The sequence below is a fragment of the Heptranchias perlo genome, chromosome 1, assembly GCF_035084215.1.
Source record: "Heptranchias perlo isolate sHepPer1 chromosome 1, sHepPer1.hap1, whole genome shotgun sequence".
Classification (NCBI taxonomy): domain Eukaryota; kingdom Metazoa; phylum Chordata; class Chondrichthyes; order Hexanchiformes; family Hexanchidae; genus Heptranchias; species Heptranchias perlo.
This window is the reverse complement of record NC_090325.1, coordinates 118,141,141-118,154,492: the sequence shown is the minus strand read 5'-3', so window position 1 is coordinate 118,154,492 and position 13,352 is coordinate 118,141,141. Positions and strand designations below refer to the sequence as shown.

At 45.0% G+C, this 13,352-nt stretch overlaps 1 protein-coding gene across 1 annotated transcript in view; it reads left to right on the top strand.

Moving 5' to 3' along the window:
- Positions 1-13,352, top strand: part of cds1 (CDP-diacylglycerol synthase (phosphatidate cytidylyltransferase) 1) — a 90,775-nt gene that overhangs the window by 61,994 nt on the left and 15,429 nt on the right. The window contains exons 7-10 of the mRNA XM_067990536.1: positions 1,186-1,268; positions 1,651-1,738; positions 9,708-9,776; positions 11,042-11,194. Of these exons, the coding sequence (XP_067846637.1) occupies positions 1,186-1,268; positions 1,651-1,738; positions 9,708-9,776; positions 11,042-11,194 (393 nt within the window). The remainder of the gene's footprint in view (positions 1-1,185; positions 1,269-1,650; positions 1,739-9,707; positions 9,777-11,041; positions 11,195-13,352) is intronic.

Below are 13,352 nucleotides of genomic sequence, written 5' to 3'. Positions count from 1 at the left end.
GGCCTTTTTGGTGGCAGAGGCAGGCCGCTTCCTCCCGCCCGCCGGGGGAAGATCTTTGTCCTCCCCCCTCCTCCTCACCCCATCCAATAAGAGCTGGAGTGAGGCATCATTAAACCTGGGAGCAGCCTTCCGCCTGGGCTGCTCCATGCTGTAATTTTTTCTATTTGTTGCAGCATCTGTCAGTGGAGGACTGCCCCTTTAAATAGAGCTCCTCCAGCTGACAGACCTTACTGCGCATGTGCAGTCCGCCCGCCGCGCAGCTTAGCAGCGGGGAACCTGGAGGAACAGGAAAGAGAATCTAATCAGCCTGCGATTGCGTGCGGAGCAGACTGATTTCACCGGGCGCGTTACCCACACGCCCAGTCTAACCCCCGCTGCGAACCTGCCGCCATGGTAATATCTGGCCCATTGTGTCTGGAGGTGACAAAGGCATGTTATGAGGGTTTCATCAGTGAAGTAAGGGTGATCTGGGCAACGTTAGAGATTGAAGTTGAGGGTCTTTGTGATGGAGAGGATATGGGGTTGGGAACTCAGCCCAGGATGAAACAGAATGTTGAGATTGCAAACATATTGATTCAGCCCGAGTCAATGGCCGAGGAGGGGGATAGAATCTGTGGGTAGTAGAGTTTGTGGTGGGGGTGGGGGTGGTCAAAGATACTGCCTTCGGTCTTCCCAAGTTTTAGCTGGAGGAAGTTTCGGGTCTGTTTCCATTCTCTGTTCTTTTTCCTAAAATGTATTATTTTCCATTTATCTATTATCTAACTGCATTTATCACATATCTGCTCACTCCCCTTAACCTATCTATATCCTCCGGCAGTCTTCTGCACTCTTCCGTTTCCCATGCCCCCTTAATTTAGTATTATCAACAATTTAGGTGATATTCCCTGATGCTTTTGTCCAAATCAAATATGTATGTGGAGAATGAGAAGGCATATCACAGGGCTTATAGAATCAAAAGCGACAAAGTAAATGCAAGAGTACTTAAATGGAGATAAATAGCTTCATGAACTATGAACTAAAACTTGCCTATAGTAACATAATTTTGACCAGGGTTTTGTTGTCTTGCACATGGATCTGCTTAACCAATCTAGTAGGAGCTAATGTTGTGAAATGTGCTAGATTATATTTTAATCACAAAGGTACATTTTACAAAACAATATAATTTTGGTTTGATTGTATTTACAGTTTGGCTGGACACATGTAACACTACTAATCATTGTCACTCAGTCTCATCTGGTGATCCAAAATTTATTTGAAGGCATGATCTGGTAAGTGAATTGTGATCATTCTCCTTGAATTTTTTTGTTTTCCTAAAGTAAGTACACACTAGTTTCTGTTTTTCACTCCTTTTTCCCCCACCCCCTTTCAAGATAGTACTCTGAATTCACCCTGTCCTATGTCAGGATGGCACTATTTTTTACCAATTTTTGATCAGTCTCTCATATTATAATTGATCAGTTTCGGAAACATGGTTTAAGCTATGTAAACGTGGAAATCTGGCACATGGACATTGTTTTCCCACAATCACAGATTCAAACTAAATTGTGCAACCTCGTTGTTTATGGTAGAAAATGAGTAAGAGCAAAAAATGTGAAGATTTCGAGCTGCTTTGCATTCAGTGAATGAACCCTTTTTTTTTAAACATTTCAGGTTTATTGTTCCAATCTCAATTGTAATTTGCAATGATATAATGGCATACCTATTTGGTTTCTTCTTTGGAAGAACTCCATTAATTAAGGTAAGTCAACCTGTGGAAAATGGTTAGTCAATGTTGCAATTTAACCTGACATTTTATGAACATTCTTAATTGTAAATTAGACTAAAGACCTTATACGAGTCTATATGTTCAACTTAAAAGTGCTGTTTTACTGGGGGGTAAATCCCTGATAACTGTTTAAAAATAAATTCAAACATCTATGTTTCTTTGAAATAGTAATTTTAAAATTGAGGTTTGAGGTCGAATGCAAATACTATGAGACCACTTTGAGATTTTTTTGCAGGTGAGGTAATACGAGATTAAACTTTTGCTTTCATTTTTATAATTTCTTTGTTTCTGTGGAACATCTATTTTGATAACATTGATGTGTCACACTTCAGTGTGATTCAAAATTTATTGTGCGATGGATTGACTGTTACAATTTGAGATTTATGACTATGCCGCCACTGGGGAACCTTGGTGTAATTTTTTTTTAAATGTTACTATTGAGCTAAATTTAGCTCTCAGGGTTCACTTCATAGGACAGCAGTGCTTGGATATGTAGATTAGAATTCAGACAGGGTGTCTGAGCCAATGTGCTATGGACAGTGGAATATAGTTTAACATTCTAGTGATCATTCACATTTATTGCTGCTGCAATAACTCTATTCATTCAAACTCAGCAGAGTCATTGCCAAGTTAGGCTAGTGGATTTCACTTTTGGTTTGGGGGGAGGTGGGGGTTGTTTACTAAAAGCTGACTGGAGTTGGGTTGACAGGGCGAAAAAAAAACAGGAGACTGCAGGAAGAGGAGGTTAATTCCTTGGCTGAAAGCCAAAATGTAAGGGATCGGTATCATAACAGATAATCCTGAAAATACAGGTAAGACAGTCCACCAGTAGGAAGACTGTGGCGAGTTCTTTGTTTGTTTGTTTCTTAAATATATAAGAAGTGACGTGAAGCTGAGTGGACTAAGTGAGTTTTGATTACAACGGATACTCAGTATGTTCATATACTGTGAAATAAAACAACCTACTTATTCGCATCTGGCCTTGTGTCACCAAGTGTTTGCTCAGTCTACCTTCAGAGATTTGTAAACAATTTTACAATACCAAGTTATAGTCCAACAAATTTATTTTAAATTAAATTCCACAAGCTTTCGGAGGCTTCCCCCTTCGTCGGGCGGATGGTGGAAATGATATTTTCGAATCCTTCGCATTTGAAAAACATAGAACAATGCCTGGTGATTACTGCCCGTTGCCAAGGCAATCACAGTGAGCAGACAGAAAGGTGTCATCTAAAAGGCCACTGAATATACAACCCCCCAAAAAAAAGAGAGAGAGAGAGAGAGAGAGAAGGAAGACAGTCAATGACCCGTTATATTAAAAACAGATAACATTTGTTCGCTGGTGGGGTTACGTGTAGTGTGACATGAACCCAAGATCCCGGTTGAGGCCGTCCTCATGGGTGCGGAACTTGGCTATTAATTTCTGCTCGACGATTTTGCGTTGTCGTGTGTCTCGAAGGCCGCCTTGGAGTATGCTTACCCGAAGGTCGGTGGCTGAATGTCCATGACTGCTGAAGTGTTCCCCGACAGGGAGAGAACCCTCCTGTTTGGCGATTGTTGCGCGGTGTCCGTTCATCCGTTGTCGCAGCGTCTGCATGGTCTCACCAATGTACCATGCTCTGGGACATCCTTTCCTGCAACGTATGAGGTAGACAACGTTGGCCGAGTCACAGGAGTATGAACCGTGCACCTGGTGGGTGGTGTCCTCTCGTGTGATGGTGGTATCTGTGTCGATGATCTGGCATGTCTTGCAGAGGTTACCGTGGCAGGGTTGTGTGGTGTCGTGGACGCTGTTCTCCTGAAAGCTGGGTAATTTGCTGCGAACGATGGTTTGTTTGAGGTTGGGTGGCTGTTTAAAGGCGAGTAGTGGAGACTACTCGCCTTTAAACAGCCTTTAAACAGCCACCCAACCTCAAACAAACAAACCATCGTTCGCAGCAAATTACCCAGCCTTCAGGAGAACAGCGTCCACGACACCACACAACCCTGCCACGGTAACCTCTGCAAGACATGCCAGATCATCGACACAGATACCACCATCACACGAGAGGACACCACCCACCAGGTGCACGGTTCATACTCCTGTGACTCGGCCAACGTTGTCTACCTCATACGTTGCAGGAAAGGATGCCCCAGAGCATGGTACATTGGCGAGACCATGCAGACGCTGCGACAACGGATGAACGGACACCGCGCAACAATCGCCAAACAGGAGGGTTCTCTCCCTGTCGGGGAACACTTCAGCAGTCATGGACATTCAGCCACCGACCTTCGGGTAAGCATACTCCAAGGCGGCCTTCGAGACACACGACAACGCAAAATCGTCGAGCAGAAATTAATAGCCAAGTTCCGCACCCATGAGGACGGCCTCAACCGGGATCTTGGGTTCATGTCACACTACACGTAACCCCACCAGCGAACAAATGTTATCTGTTTTTAATATAACGGGTCATTGACTGTCTTCCTTCTCTCTCTCTCTTTTTTTTGGGGGGTTGTATATTCAGTGGCCTTTTAGATGACACCTTTCTGTCTGCTCACTGTGATTGATTGCCTTGGCAACGGGCAGTAATCACCAGGCATTGTTCTATGTTTTTCAAATGCGAAGGATTCGAAAATATCATTTCCACCATCCGCCCGACGAAGGAGGAAGCCTCCGAAAGCTTGTGGAATTTAATTTAAAATAAATTTGTTGGACTATAACTTGGTGTTGTAAAATTGTTTACAATTGTCAACCCCAGTCCATCACCGGCATCTCCACATCATACCTTCAGAGAGATTGAAGAAGTATGCATGCGAAAGATGCGAGTATTTGGTTCAGGTCACAACAGGTTATATTTTAACTCCCACCCCCCAAACCAGGTTATGCTATCGTGCAAGTAGATATGAGTCAACTCACATAAGTGTAAGACACTCAGACTGTGGGCACGCCTAATGCTGCTGAACCCAAAAAGGTATTTATGGTATACCTGAATTTGTAATAACATTATAAAGAGGTTTAATTCTTCTTCTCTGAGTTCTGTTATATTGTGGCTCTCCATGACATCTGTGGGCATCTGTTAGAAGGCTTCCTGATGGCTCATTGAATTTATTTAATGAGTAGCTAAGCTATGCAGGTCAAGAACATCAGGTTCGATCCATCAATGGTGCTGAGTTGGCTGATTTTGGCCAGGGTAGTAGTGGGGTTGCTACATTTCATCTCTCATGTTCCAGTGATGCATGCTGGAAGTGCTTTTGTGTGGACAAAAAAGGTTCATGCCCCCTATGGTCAAATAACCTGCTGATATTCATTGCCAAGCCTCACACATGAATAATAGCCGCTGGAGGTACTGAACTATGTTGGTAGAACCCTCCTCAACAGAGTTGATGTGGTAGATTTTAACATATCGGTAGGATCTCAGCAGGGTGGGGCGGTCAATAGATGGGTGGGAAACGGTGAAAAAATTTTTGTGCGTTTTCTCGAGCGATTGCGACTGAATTGAAGGCCCTTAATGTGACTTCTGGGTTTCGCGTTTCCAAGCTGCACAGCGGGCATACTGCGCACCCGAATGACGTGCCGGGACTTGGATTATTTAAAGAGACATTGCAAACACGGGTTTTGAGGGAGAATGGAGAAATCCACAAACATGGAGCAGCAGAGGATGAGGCCATCAACCCGGTTCAGTGACTCTTCGCTGGAGTTGTTACTGGCCGGTGTGAGGAGCAGGAGGCAAACATTGTACCTGGCAGATAGAGGCAGGGCGCTTCCTCCTGTCACCAAGAAGGCTTGGCTTGAGGTGGCAGAGGAGGTGAACAGCAGGAGCACAGTCTCAAGGGCTTGGATGCATTGCAGGAAGCGCTTCAATGACCTAACCAGGTCAGGAAATGTGAGTAAAGTTACTGATTCATCTGCATTCTGTGATGCACATCACCCCCCTCTCACTCTGCCCTGTGAACCTACTCCATCACATCACTTCTCACACCCATTTAAGGCTCAGTGTCAAGTTCACTTCCTGTGCAATTCCTCATCTACCCATTTGTGCACCCACTTTTCCCACTCACCCCAATCCTGATGCAATGTGGTGAATCTGTCTGATGCTCACCCTCTGATGCATCTGTTTCATTGTCAGCCTGACCCAGAGCAATGCATCCATCGGGTGACCCCGTCACCTTCACTCACTCACATGTCTGTACTTTCTCCACTTGTAGGAGAAGAGAGTGTAAAATGCAAGGGAGAGGAGTCAGACTGGGGGAAGGACCACAACAAACAGTGGCCCTGACCGAGGTGGAGTAGCAGGCCTTGGAGCTCAGCCGGGCGCAGGAATGCCTGGCTGTTGGAGATGCCAAGACTGGCACCCCGCAAACATCTGGTGAGAGTAACATCCCTCACGCAACATGAATTGATGTTATTAATGATTGACCTGTTGCACACCTCAGGATGCTCGTCGCAACATCACTTCTGCGATGATTCTTAATATTGCTATATGTTCTCTTCCAGGGCCTTCAGGGATTGCTGAAGGATCACATGACCTGGATGCGGGTGATTCCTCAGAGAAGCTTCAGGCCTCTGAGGGTGCACCGTCACATCATAGTGAGTCATGTACCAGCGCAGATATTCACACCTCGGTGGGTCCTATTAGAGAGTTAGTTGAGTTGTCATCTGGTGATCCTTCGCACACAAGTAAGCACGAACAGACACTAGTGGCAGGGGCAGCTTTAGAGAGTCTGCGTCGGTCGGCGCACTCCTCTCCAAGCTTTGCTCAGCTGGACAGGGGTTATCCTTGAGAAGGAGAATGATCAAGTTACAGATGTACCTTTGCGACATACTGGGAGACGTGCCACGCACACTCTTCACAATAGCGGAGAGCATGGAGGAGTCCATCTCCAGCATTGGTGGATTGGTGGCGCGGTTAAGTGCGGGAATGTCTGCGATGGAGAGAATGGCAACCTCCATTGAGCTTCAAGCACGACGCACAAATGAGTCCATTCAGGCTCAGCCACCTGCCGTGCGGACTCAGGATGACTAATATTCTGCCGCCTTAAACAGGCAGACAGATACTTTAGCAGTGGCCTTAAAAGGCATCACAGATGTCCTCCAAGCTGTCGTCCAGCAGAGTGGTAGGAGTGATGTGGCCGTGGCCCTGGAGAGGGATGATGGCAAAAGGGGTCATAGAAGTGAGGATTCCGCACATAGCGCTCCCACGTCTCACCCGTTGCACCCCCCTCCCAACCGTTACCCGCAATGCTGCCTCCTCTTCCGATGGCCGAGTCTGCCCCCACACAGCTGCAGGTGGAGAAGTCTTTGGTGGGACCCTCACGGGCTCCAAAACCCAAAGGGCATGGACCGATAGCATCTCAGCTGTCAGGGCAGGGACCTGAGCAACCTGCTACTACCTCTGCTGAAGCCACAAAGATGCACCCCATAGAAGCAGAAGGAAGAGGAAGGCGAAGGTTTTGTGATCACCAAGGGTATACACAAGGGTGTCTGACCAAATGTCATGTTTTTCAATTCTCTGTTTCTCTGTTTTTTGCTACGTTCACAATGAACAATGAATGTCATACTTATCACCACCGCTGCCAAGTCTTGTCCATTCTTGAGTCCCTTTCGTGAAAGCACCCTTGCATGTGCCTCACCATGAATGGTAAGACTTGATGCCACCCATTGGGTGCATGTACAATGGGCATATGTGTGGTTGTAGGACTGTTTTATGCAAACAGAGGTGAGGGTGGCTGATGGTGGTGATCGTTCGGGTGGTCTGAGTACTTCACTATCTTCGCTTTGCAGATCTCCTTATGAGAATCTATCAAATATGAGTGACTCCCTGGCATTGCGAGCAGCCAGGTGTGCCGCTGCTCTGCCGATGTGTTCCTCCTTCTCCTTCTTCTCCTCCTCCTTCTCCTTCTTTGATGGCAGTTGGGGGTGCTTCATGAGCGCGTGGGACTGCATCCATCAGTAACCCTCTCTGTTGAGCGATGTTGTGCAGGACGCAACACACCCCTATTATTCTACACACCCTTGCCGGTGAGTACTGAAGGGCTCCCCCATATCGATCCAGGCACCTGAAGCGCATCTTGAGCATTCCTATGGCTTGTTCAATGACACCTGGTAGTGATGTGACTGTTGTTGTACTGCTGCTGTGCCTTGCTGGTGGGGTTTCTCAGAGGTGTCATGAGCCATGTTTGCTGGGGATATCCCTTGTCTCCAAGGGTCCAGCCCTTAAGTCTGTCTTTTGTGTGGAAGAGAGCCGGGATGTTGGATTCGCGCAAAATGAAGGAATCATGGCAGTTGCCAGGCAATTTGGCACACCTGCCGAAACCGCTTCCAGTGTCACAAACCAACTGCGCATTGATGGAGTAATATCCCTTTCGGTTGATGAACAGTCCTGGCTCATGTGCAAGTCCTCAGATTGCTAATCAATTGCGCCCTGTACCCATGGGAAGCCAGCCAGAGAGTGGAAATCTGGCTGATGTCGTCAATGGGGAAGTTGACTTGGTAGGACGCCCTGGTAATCAGCTATCTGTGAGCTGTCGTATATACCTGATGTGCAGATGACTGAGCGATCCTGGTGATGTCACCGGCAGCATCCCGGAAGCATCCGGAGGTGAAGAAATTGAGGGCAGTGGTAATGTGTGGCCACCAGGTAATGTGTGGCCACCAGGCCCAGTCAGGAGCAGCTCTGCATGAAGGAGCCTGTAGATGTCTGCGACCACCTGGCGACGCATTCTGAGCTTTCATAGGCACTGTTCCTCAGTGAGGTCCTGGAAGCTCAGCCTCTGTCTGTAGACCCTCTCACAAGTAGTGCCTCCTGCGACCTCAACCCCTCCATTGGTCCCTTCACTGCTCTTCTGCAGGTCCTTGTAGCACACCTCTGTCTTGTGGAGCTGCGGCTCCCAGAATTGCACGCCTTTCCTGCCGAAGATGGTGATTTGCCTCCTCCTCAGATGCACTGTAGAATAAATCCATTGTGCCCCTCATCCTGATGTCAGTTTGAGGGGGTCCAAAATGAAGGTAAACATGTGTGAGCACAAGAATTCTGAGTGTGAACCAAGAAATTTCGGATTAAACACAAAGAACTCCCAGTCTAAGAATTGTCTGAGAGAACTAAGTGCCCTGCTGCAAAAACTTACCTTTTCTTCACATGTCAGTCACTGGTTGCAATTCGCCTCCATTTCTATGGCATCTTTCAGAGGGAAACACGTTCAGTAGCAGTTAAAATGGCTTGTGTGGTTCAAAGAACAAAAATTAACATCTTTAAGTACATCAGTTGGCCCTTTTTAAATAAGTACTGGCCTGACTTCCGGGTTTCAGAAACGCATGCGCACCCAGACGCATCTGGGTCAAACCTGGAAGTCGGCGGGTTGGAGCCGAGATGTGGTCCTGCTCCCAAAATCGAAATTTTCACTGTCCACCCACCCCCAACCCACCCGTTTTTCATGGTTAAAATTTACCCCAATGTCTTCAGGAGCATGGGGAGAAATTTGAAGAGGGACAAAAATCATATCACTTGCAGTTTATTGCATGGAATTTAATAATCACAGAAGCCAATGGGGAGCTTTTTTTAAAATCTTGAATCATAGAAAAAAATCTTGTTCTGTGATTTGGTGATGAATGAATTATCATTTGAGATTGAGATAGGTTCAGGAGTTTAAAAATCCATTCCAGTCACAGATTTGTCAATGACAGCCAATTGCAAATGGACAGTGACGGCTTACATGGCACATTGGGGATTATTAAAGTTTTGGGTACTGTTGTAATTTTCATTAATACTCAGTCAGCAGGTGTTGCTAAACTGGGAGAAACAGTGAATGGTTAACAAGAAATGAAGAAATGCTGGAAGAGAGAGCTGAAATCGAACCAGAGTTACGATATTAAGTCTGCTATGCTGGCTTTTTAACATTCAGGCACTTTAAATGAAATGCTACATTTGTAGCAGGTGGCCTAACATGTTTACCTTGTGCTGCTTTACAGTTGTCTCCAAAGAAGACCTGGGAAGGTTTCATTGGTGGTTTCTTTGCAACTGTTGTATTCGGATTTCTGGTATGTTGATTGCCTTTATTTTAATTTCTTGTAGCAAGTGAGAGTTGGGAGATTCGCCTTATTACTATCAGTTGGTCTGTCCATGAATACGAGCTTGTTGCACTGCTAAGTCTAAAAATGCTTTATTGATGGAGATATGACACATCTGTCACATTCTGTCACATGCTTAACCACTGAGTGTGATGACATTGAATGTCCCCACATGGTCAATTTTTGATCTTTCCTAGTTTATCGGGACGTGCTTAACCACGAGGAAAAGCCCAGCAAGGTTACGCAAGTGAACCTCCTGGCAGCTTTGCATAACTGCTTTAACAGAGACTTGGTAGCCAGATGACAGCCCATCTTTTCACCTGAGCAATAGTGTGGATCTCTCTCATATAACTTTGTTCATCCTTAACTGTAGGCTGCATGGTTTAAAAACAAAGTTGTAGAGGCATCCCAATTGTTCTTAGGTAGTTTTATCTAAATAGAATTAATTTTATGCTATTCTGACTCAAACGTACATTAACATAATACAGCTAGACATGGAGATGGCTGTACTAGATCCGAGGAATTTGTGTTCATGCAGCCAGCTTTTAAAGTTCAGTGATTTCTTCAATCTGTACTGTTCAAGCCTTGTTCCCAGTAAATGATCTTTTCTTTCTTTCTTTGGCTATGTGGTCAGATCTGTTTCTTTTCCCCCTTTATTCAGCTTTGGCAGAAGCACGTCTGTACGACTTGCTTTGGAGAAACTGGGTAAATAACTGGGTAAATAACAAGCAAAAGAGGCTCGGAGGTTTGGTGACTTGTGTCAGTCTCTTGATTGATGTTTTATAAGTCACCAGCACACATTAGGCACATGGTACATAGATAGAAGGTACCTTTGTCTTTGTTCCTATGTATCCAAGTTATGCATAATGTCTAGCATAATATGTAATATTCCTTTTTTAACTCTTGGGGCAAGTTTGGGTTTTCCTTATGTTTTGATGCAGCTATATAATTGTTGATACATGTTAGATTGTTTGTTTTTGTTTTTCTCTCTGTACTTTGTATGCCTTTATAACATTTTTAATATGATTTCCCATGTTGAATCTTTAAAAATAATTCAAAAGGGAAAACCTTCATAAATCTTTGTGCATTAAAAAAATCATATGAGATTATAATCGAATGATATACACATGGTTTTTACGAAGGCAATTTTCATGCACTTTTTAAAGAGTAATAGTTATTTTTCATGAAAAATATTTGGATCAGTTTTTTATTGATTCTCATTTATCTTTTTCTAGTTTGCCTATGCATTGTCACGATACAATTACTTTGTATGTCCAGTGGATTATAGCAGTGAAACCAACAGCTTTATTGTGGACTGCGAACCTTCACTCCTGTTCCACCTGCAGGAATACACACTTCCATCTGTACTGCAATCTGTCCTTGGATGGGTAAGGAGTGTTTTTTTTGTTAAAGTTTACAGCTGTTTCTAGCAACAACTTAAATTTATACAGTACTCCATAAAAAAAAATGTCTGAGTGCTTTGTAAGGAGGAGATGTGAATACTGTGCATTAAAGGAAGAATTGAAGGAGAGATCAAGGGCACAATTAAAACAGCAGTGAACAAGATAGAGGTGTAAGTGCGCAATGTTCGAAAGATGGACGAAGTCGATCTTGGCTACAGATCATGTGTGGATAACAAGCTAAGCTCAGGGTTAAACAGATTGTCGAGCTGATACTGCCGCTGAATTTATCTTGACCATGCAGTCTGGGAGTTTGATGGAATGGAGCCCAAAGCCACATGATAGAGGCAGAAACCAAACAGAATAATTTTGTTTTGTTGACATTGAGCTGGAAGAAATTTTGACTTATCCAAGGTTCGATGTTGAAAAGCCAGTCGAATATTACAGAAATAGCTTTGCATTCTTTGGTAATGCAGAGAGACAGAGTTGGGTGTTAGCATATATGTGGATGCCGACCTTGTGCTTGCGACTCATGTAGGTAAGAGGTACCATGCCAATAATGAATAAGAGGGGACAAAAGATGGCGCTCTGGAGCGCACTGAAGGTGACTGTATGGGCATGGGAGGAAAAACTATTTGAGGATATGAGGTGATTATGTTGGAAAAGATAGGAGTGGAACAACGAGAGAACCGTGTGCAGAGATGGACTATGGACAAGAATGGAATGGCCGATAATGCAAAGGAGGGAGACAGGATCAGGAGAGATGGTGAGCTGCTGGTCTCAGTAATATATAATGATAATTGAATCTGTGTTTTGAATGGATCAGAAATCAAATTGGATGAACTCCAACAGGGATTAGTGAGAGGGATAAATATAAGTATGTAGCTGGTTGGCAGTGATATGTATCTGGACCTTGGAGAGGACAAGTAGGTTAATAATAGCTAATGAATGATGCGAATGTGGGCTTTTTAATAAGGTGGATGTTGTTGGTTTTCAGTTGGGTGGGAATAGTGCCTGAATAGGGAAAGGTTGACAACATTGGCAAGCACGGTTGGGAATTGGCAGTGAGCTTGGTAAGAGCTCGGGAAGATATAGGGAGATGAACTGCAGAGTATGGGAGTGGGAGCTGAGTTGAGAGGACTAAGATGGATGTCACGATTTTGGAAACAAAGTAGTCTGTAATTTAATATTGGAGGTAAAGACGTAAGGTGCACAGAAGGAAAGTCAGAGGAGGCAGTTTGTGAAAGGGAGTTTGGAGTATGAGATTGTTCAGCGCTCTTGACAAGTGACCCTGGAGTAATAAGAACATTTGACTGCAGAGAGGAAGTGTTGATGTTGCTTGAGGTGGTCAAGCTAGTTCTAGAAATAGACATTCAGGCCGGTCATACATCATGAGTGCTTTAGTCTGTGGCACACAGAATTAAATCTGTGGAGAAGACTGCTGTGCTGGGAGAATGGTATACTTTAGAGAATATGACATTGCAAGACATTCAGAAGGAGACTATACCAAAATGGTTGTGGTAATTTGGAGGGTTTTTTTTATTCATTCATGGGATGTGGGCATTGCTGGCAAGGCCAGCATTTATTGCCCATCCCTAATTGCCCTTGAGAAGGTGGCAGTAAGCCACCTTCTTGAACCGCTGCAGTCTGTGTGGCGAAGGTTTCTCGCAGTTGCTGTTAGGTAGGGAGTTCCAGGATTTTGACCCAGCGACGATGAAGGAACGGCAATATATTTCCAAGTGGGGATGGTGTGTGACTTGGAGGGGAACGTGCAGGTGGTGGTGTTCCCCCGCACCACCTGCCCTTGTCCTTCTAGGTGGTAGAGGTCACGAGTTTGGGAGGTGCTGTCCAAGAAGCATTGGCGAGTTGCTGCAGTGCATCTTGTAGATGGTACACACTGCAGCCACGGTGTGTTGGGGGTGGAGGAAGTGAATGTTGGATGGTGGTGGATGGGGTGCCAATCAAGCGGGCTGCTTTGTCCTGAATGGTGTCGAGCTTCTTGAGTGTTGTTTTAGCTGCACTCATCCAGGCAAGTGGAGAGTATTCCATCACGCCCCTGACTTGTGCCTTGTAGATGGTGCAAATGCTTTGGGGAGTCAGGAGGTGAGTCACTCGCCGCAGAATATCCAACCTCTGACCTACTCTT